At 40.0% G+C, this 8,005-nt stretch overlaps 1 protein-coding gene across 1 annotated transcript; it reads right to left on the bottom strand.

Moving 5' to 3' along the window:
* Positions 1 to 457: 457 nt before the first annotated feature.
* On the bottom strand, positions 458 to 1,084 carry LOC131239196 (uncharacterized). Its single transcript, XM_058236818.1, has 2 exons — positions 675 to 1,084; positions 458 to 592 (listed from the first exon to the last, which is right to left on the bottom strand). The coding sequence occupies exons 1-2, from the start codon at positions 1,068 to 1,070 to the stop codon at positions 506 to 508; spliced, it is 483 nt and encodes a 160-aa protein (XP_058092801.1). The 5' UTR covers positions 1,071 to 1,084; the 3' UTR covers positions 458 to 505.
* Between the last annotated feature and the right edge of the window lie 6,921 nt (positions 1,085 to 8,005).

The raw sequence follows: 8,005 nt of genomic DNA, 5'->3' as shown, positions 1-8,005 counted from the left end.
CATTTTTCAATTCCTCTCTCTCCTTCTTCAACTCTTCCCTCTCAATAATAAATTCCTCCATAAGAACAACATTTGGTACACCACCCCTCGGTCTCTCTCCCTTCACGCCTTTCTCATTGCTATCATCTGACTCGTCACCCTCCTCGTGATCAATCTCATTACCCTCCTCATCATCTTCCTGGGTCTCAGTAAGCTACAAAAATATATAAATGGATATGTAAGAGAAAGGATAACTTTACAATGGCAGACATGAAATTATACCTCGTTTTCCGTAACATCTCACCTGGAAACTGTCACGCACAGAGCGAACGGCTTCCGTTTCCCATCTTGTAGCGTTGGTTCTAATTTCATTACTACTGTTGTCTGCAAAGGAACAAAGAGTAATGTTAAATAAAAAAGCATATACGTTAGTTAAGCGAAGTAAATGATGGGGATATATATATAAACTTACAGCTTTACCCTCGAAAATAGGATGTATTCTGTTATACCTCCAACCCTTCCAGCCTCAATATTGAATGAAGCGTGCAATTTGATGCGGAACGTACGAAACAACACAGTCTTGTAAGGCCGGTAATATCTCTACTACCCATACCTGTTAGAATGAAATTGCACCAAGTTAAAATCCATAATTGACTATAGAGGGAAAACATACACAAAGTAAAAGGTGTTCTTACTTGTAGAGGAAGGACGCAACCACATACAGTGTACCGAGGGGAACTTGATGCAGCAACAGCAGATTCGATTCCTTGCGACATTGTATAGTATCCCAAACTACTCCAGGGATACCTATAGAAATCATCTAGCGAGTCAACTAGGTAAATATAATCCATGTTGCACATGGTTTTCGGTTCGGTTCCCCTAAGAAAGTGCTCCACAACTAGAAGTAGGGCAACCTTCATGACGTCCTCATACTCATTGGTGTCAACTAATCTCTCAAACACCTCCATTAGTTGCTTCTTTAATGCTGGATATTCTTTGAAGTATTTGTCTCTTAATGTACTCGTAGTGCAATGATTCTTCGGTACAGTTAAATCTCCAATCTTAAGACTGGTAATGAGGGCGAAGTCCATCTCGGTAAAGTGCAATCGCCTACCCTTGATCTCAAATAGTATATCACCTTTGTATCTTATAAAAAGAAGGTGAAATAGAGCTCCTAAAAATCTAAAGGATGTAACATGCAATAGAAATGAGAAAGGAGATTACCTAAACAAATTTAGGCGACTATCGTGCTTCTCCACTCCACCCTTCACCTTGTCAAACCACCATGTGAGTGTACACCTAGATGTTGGGTTGGGGATTATGACAGAATATTCGTCGCCTCCAAAGATGAATTAAAAAACATATTAAACATAAAATTCACAAGATAAACGCTGTGGACAAAATCAGACTACATTGAAAAGAATGTAGCATTTCATTAATTTGAACAAGCTTCATATGAAATGGAGATAGAACTGGAACGAAAAATACCGAAAATTGTGCAAGCCAAACTACCAACGTAAGCAAGACAAACTATAATATGATCGGGACAAACATGAAATTGAGCGGAGCAAACTGTATAATGAGCAGGGCAAGCTAGATATTCAATGGGGCAAACTATAAAAAATTCAATGCATAATCTCCTGATCAATGTATATTCCTGATTAATCTCATTTTTCAATTATTCAACCATATCATTTTACCAAGTTCAACATTAGCTAAATTAGTGAACACACATATGTTTCGATGTAACAAGAAGATGTTATTTGTAATTGGTTTTGTTGGTTGGTTAATTGGTCACAATTTCTTCATGAAATGGGTTGGATTTGTATTAGATCGAATAAGTACATGTAATCAACTAGGACAAACATGAAATTGAGCGGGGCAAACTAGAAACTCAACGGGGCGAACATGAAATTGCGCAGGGGAAACTAGAAAATCAGCGGGGCAAACATGAAATTCAGCGGAGCAAACTATGAATTCAACGGGGCAACTTGGAAAATCTGTGGGGCAAACATGAAATTGAGCGGGGGGGAACATGAAATTGGGCAGGGCAAACTAGAAAATGAGCGGGGCAAACATGAAATTGAGCGGGGGAAACATGAAATTAGCAGGGCAAACTAGAAAATCAGCGGAGCAAACATGAAATTTAGCGAGGCAAACTAGAAAACTAAAATAATAATGGTGATGATGATGCATTTGTAAATTTATACACATATACAAACATACATACTTATAGAGATATATAGATATGCATATGCACATATAGATATAGATACAGGCATGTGGTTTTGATTGTATATGGCGATCACATAATGCAATTATTGAGATTCCAGAAAAGTCCATCTTTTTCATAGCCAACCATCAATACCACCTAAGACCTATCACTTGCCATGAAAGAGAAAAAACTAACAGCATGTGAATCTGTTGCAGACCCAGGTCAGAGAAAAAACCAACAGCAAGACAGGCCTAGAAACTCGATTGTCCACTGACATCTCATGAGATCCCCATGTCATCCCTTCTTTTAATGAAGTAAATTGTACAAATCGTGTGGGATGCCTATCAAACAAAGATCAAACTGAAGCATATCAAAATAAGAAAGGTACCTAAATAAGACAGATCAAACTGAAGCAGATCAAATCTTGTGGGACGCCATCCCTTCAATTTCCATGATAAATGAACTAGATTATGAAACCAACCAAGGAAAACGTACCTAAATAAGACTTTTATTTCATACTAAATTATGGAGGTGTCCCAAAAGAATATTTTATGGTTATAAGAATAGGTTAAGGTTTAGGTTTAGGAAATCGATTATAGGTTAAGGGCAAACATGAAATTGAGCGGGGGAAACATGAAATTGAGTGGGGCAAACACGAAAATGAGCGGGGCAAGTATGAAATTGAGTGGGGCAAACATGAAATTGAGCGGGACAAACTGAAAAATTAGTGGGGCAAACTATAAAATCAGCCGGGCAAGCATGAAATTAAGCGGGGGAAACATGAAATCAGCGGGGCAAACTAGAAAATCATTATGCCCAATGTTTCCTGTGGTATGATTCACTTGATATTTTGATATGCTTCAATTTGGGTTACATTTAGGTTACAGGTTTAGGTTTAGGTTATAGGGATTTGAGAATACATTTAGGTTACAGGTTTAGGTTTAGGTTATAAGTGTCGGTTATAGGTTTAGGTTTAAGTAGGTGTCACGCCCCAAACCCGGGGACGGACAGCTTCCGTGATGCCCCGAATTCGGCACTCGACTTCCATACACCAAGTCCCGAGTTCAGCGCACCACAAGGAAGATTTTTGACTGAATTTTTTTATATATATATATATATATACACATAGTAATACCTGAGCATGAAGATCCATGATCAAACTACCAAGCAACACTCTCCATCATAAGTCCCGATGGTTATAAGTATAATGCTTTACAAAAGATACGTAACGTCAACATTGCCCAAATCGAAGAATAGATGCAATGCATCAAGAAAGCTAAGTCTTCCAAGCTATTCCAACCCTGAAAAAAAAATAGAAAATAGGAGGCTTAGGCAAAAAACCTAGTGAGTACACACGTGTGTGCAGTGTGTCCTACATGCAGGCAAGATAAATATGCTACAAGGAAATCATACCACAGCCATAAGCATATTACATACATCCGTAATCACATCATCATCATCATCATATTGTCATGCCATAATTATACAATATCGAAAATACTGACAAGTCCATGAGTCATACAATATCAGAGTACGCAATATAAATCAGCATGTAAATGAGGAGTTATAAAGAGCCAAATATCAGATGTCGAGGATGCAATGCAATATGTGGTGCGAATGAAATGACTATGCTGGAGTGAGGTCGGGATGGTAGTACATAGTATCGCAGACTATGGGGTCTATCACAAGGGACTTCTATCCAAAATAGTCTCATACCTAATTTGGATAGTCAGACTCAATGTGGTAAACTCCTGATCTCAGGTTAGTCGCGCGCCCTAACCGAAATCCTTGCCATTGCGAAGGTACACACAATAAATAGTTGTGCACCACCCGCCCGTGTGAATAGTGAATGAATGAATGAATGAGTATGCAACTTCTGCTCAATAAGTCCACATATCAGTACAGTTCATCTCTGGGATCATCACCGGGGTTTAGTACACTTCAAATGGCACTGTCTCTCTCCCAGCAGTACAGTCCAAGTGAGCGTAAGAAACCTCACTATCTGCCTGACCAATAGTCTGTCAATACCTATCCGGCACGTCGATAGCGGACACATTTACGAGCTGGTCAAACTCAGCCTAGTAATGCCCCCTACCCTCGGGCGGGTAAGGCCACACCCCCTCCCAACCGACCACGACACAGTGAGAGACACGGCCTCCTGGTATTCGGCACTCTGGCGCTCATGTATCCACTCGGTCTCGACGTTGGGGCGTCTCCTGGCCTCGGAGGTTTAGGAATTTTCACCCAGGGACATCTATGGCGCCCGTATGCTAGAACCAAATATTTTTGGTATCCCATCTAGCCATCCACGATATGCCTGTGGAGGCTACAGCCCTGATATCGCTAGGGCACACAATACAAGATGCATAAGTCATACAATCCAGTCATGCATCAATCCTGCGCATACCGTGCACTCATGTGAGATAACCTCCGCCGATCAGGGAGTCTCATAGTAACATGCTCAATGACATATGCAATGATCAACAACATCTCATAACGAACATGCAGACGGTGCGTATGGGCATGTATCATGATGTTATGCTATCATGTACTCGTAATCGGCATCGTCAATTGGAAACGATGAGAATGGGCCTAACAAGGCCTAAAGGAAGGTCACAATATGGACATTCAACCATCATTGCCCGTCAATGTGGACATTTAACCAACATTACTCCCAAGGAGTGACCCACATAAACATCAATACATACATCATGACGAAATCACACATCACATTGGTCCTCACATTCATCGCATTGGGCCTCACTCGTGGGCCGCATATACATCACATTGGGCCGTATCATATGGGCCTTACACATCGCTATGGGCCTCGACACATGGGCCAAGAATACACCACATCAGGCTTCACAACCCATGGGCTTCAAATACACAATAGGTGGGCCCTACACATGGGCCTCAAATACATCACAATGAGCCTCATCATATGGGCCAAAAATATATCTCAATGGGCCTTGCTCATAGGCCATGAATACATGGCTACACCAATTATGATAAGTCTTATACTACAACCACTTCACACGTTACATAGTTAATGGCTCATATTTGGTGCTGCATAGTTAAGGGCCAAGAGCCACGTTTCATCGTACCATTTACGGTTTAGCGATCACAGCGTATAGAATCCAGGACCTTAATAGCATTAGCTTGGGTAATATAACTCTACATCACATTCAGTTAGTGTACAACTTAGTTATATGTGATTCAAGTGGCGGTATCTATATCGATAAGCACAAACCTACGTCATTGAATGGCCATCAATGCCACTTGATTTCATACGGTTAGGTGGCCTTGTACATATTTCACATTCATACAATTAGATGACTACGTATACTACATATACTCCACTATTGCCTATGATTAGGCAGCTATATATACATCAAATACCTACATGATTAATGGACCAAACAGTTATATCACACCCTCAAACCACTAGAGTCTACATATTTATTATAATTAAACATGTTTAAGGGTTTAGACACAAGTCACATGATCCTATTACTTAGGACCATACTCTAACCAAAGTGCCAAGTGATCAAGGGCTGTCCACAACCAGCCCATTAAAGGGATTATTCATCATTACTTTAAAAATTATAATACTAGTTCGTCATATGTTCAACACATGGAGATTACCAACCCTTGTCGAAGAGGCCCAATGGTTGGCCCAAACAAGGCTACCACTGATGGGCCCATATAGCATTCACTTAAAATGGGCCATAACATTCTTGGACCCACAAATAAATAGAATTTACAATGAGTTCTATATGGTGGAGCTCATGGGGCTTTCCCATGAGGTTAAGTCGTATGTGACTCACTTAAGACTTAGGTCTACTTTGATTTTAGCACAAATTCTAAAATGATATGAGGAAGTGGATGGTCCGCATAGATTAAATAGATGCCCCATGGTGGCCTTAGGTTGGATTCAATAGTTAGGTCATTATTCTTGCAACCTTGTATTATATGGTCCAATTCAGGTTGAATTGACTGATCCTTGGGACAATGCTCTAAAGGGGACCCGATACATGGGCTAGATGGGTTGAATATGCAATACATCATCAGGATGACCCATAATAAAAAATTTTAGTAATGAGAGTTCAATTTATATTATTTCATAATGTCCAGCTGTCTAATCATTGGATGGGCCTGCTTCATGGTAACATACCGTCAAAAGGGTTAATAAAATAGATAAACGATGAGGATCTTAAATATATATCATGTCATAGCCATGGTAGATTAAGTGGCATAACACCTGCATCAAAGTGGGTCATACCACACACAAGTTGAGAGGTTTACCCTCCATTAAATATTCATAATCGGGTCTACAGAGATGTGGTTCATAAATCTGGCCCATCTATTATGTGTGTCCCACTTGGTTGAGGGGTCAGACCAAGTTTTAGATACATCCATATTTCAAATGGACCTAACAAGTGATTTTACATTCTCGAGCTTCGAATTGTACGAATGGTTTAAGGAGATCAAAGTTACATGGGTCCTAAAGTGATGTATTTATTATACCTACACCTTTCATTTACTTTTAGAGATCATTTTAGAAAATTATCTAAAAATGAATCATAACCAAAGATTATCTGGATCTCACCTCAATTAGCAGTGAGGATAATGATTTCACCGTTAAATCATTCATAGGGCCCTCCATAATGTTTATTTTCCATTCGATATGTTCATAAGGTCACCAAGACCTGAATTAAGGGGAAATACAAATTTCATATTGGTCCAAAACTTCTTACCTAAAAGGGTTCCATTGGTAGATATTTAATCCTTGCTGCTTTTGTAGTGTGGCCCACTTGATAGTTAGATCTATCTTATTTTTCTTCTCAAACCTTAAGACAAGCTCACCAAATGGATGAATGGTTTAGATATAACATATACCACATGATCAGACCCATGAAAATTGCTGATTTATTCAGCTTCATAAATTTATTTTTATTTTCATTTTTTTGATGGTGTGGGCCATATGAGTTCCGTGTACGGCTGAATTTTGAGGGTGACCCATTTTTAAAGGGGACCCATCAAATGCACGGTACTGATGTTCGACATACATCAAGGTAGGGCCTGTGGTGGGACCCATTTTCTTCCAGCATGAATAGCAGACGCTGCTTGCTGCAGCGTCAGACGCTGGCAGCAACAGCGTCAGGCTGTTTTGCAAATTTTATTTTTTTTTTGTTTTTCATATTTGGAGCCTATAACAGGACGATCCAGTCCGTCTATTGCATGTGTCCCACTAATTTAACGGGTCATTCCAAGTTTCAGATACATCAAAATTTCAGGTGGGGCCCAGCAAGTGCTTTTATATGTTTTAGCCATGACTGCACATTATTTTAGATGGTGTGGGCCACTTAAATTCTTTATACGGTTGCTTTTTAGCGTGACCCATTTTCAAGAGGGGACCCATTAAATGCACGGTGCTGATGTTTGACATACATCAAGGTAGGGCCTGTGGTGGGGCCCACCTCTTTCCAGTGTAAATAGAGACGCTGCAGCAGCAGCGTCAGAGTGCTTTCTTTTTTTGTTTTTTTGTTTTTTTTTTGTTTCTCATATATGGGGCCCACAATAGGACGATCCAGTCCATATGTTGTGTGTGTCCCACGTGGTAGAGCGTTCAATCCAAGTTTCAGATGCATCCAAATTTCAGGTGGGGCCCAACAAGTGCTTTTATATGCTTTAGCCATGTCTGCACATTAGTTTAGATGGTGTAGGCCACCTAAGATTTGGATTGTCTTCATTTTTCAACTCCATGGCTAAAATGAGCTGAGAAATTAAATGGACAACCCGGATTAAATA

This window comes from Magnolia sinica, chromosome 1 (assembly GCF_029962835.1).
Source record: "Magnolia sinica isolate HGM2019 chromosome 1, MsV1, whole genome shotgun sequence".
In the NCBI taxonomy this organism is placed as follows: domain Eukaryota; kingdom Viridiplantae; phylum Streptophyta; class Magnoliopsida; order Magnoliales; family Magnoliaceae; genus Magnolia; species Magnolia sinica.
This window is presented reverse-complemented; position numbering and strand designations above follow the sequence as displayed.

Bases quoted from the DNA above. Each gene is read 5' to 3' on its own strand.
- LOC131239196 (XM_058236818.1), bottom strand. From the start codon at position 1,070: ATGGACTTCGCCCTCATTACCAGTCTTAAGATTGGAGATTTAACTGTA. The intron at 593-674 runs GTAAGAACACCT...TCATTCTAACAG, and splicing joins GTTGCGTCCTTCCTCTACAA to GTATGGGTAGTAGAGATATT.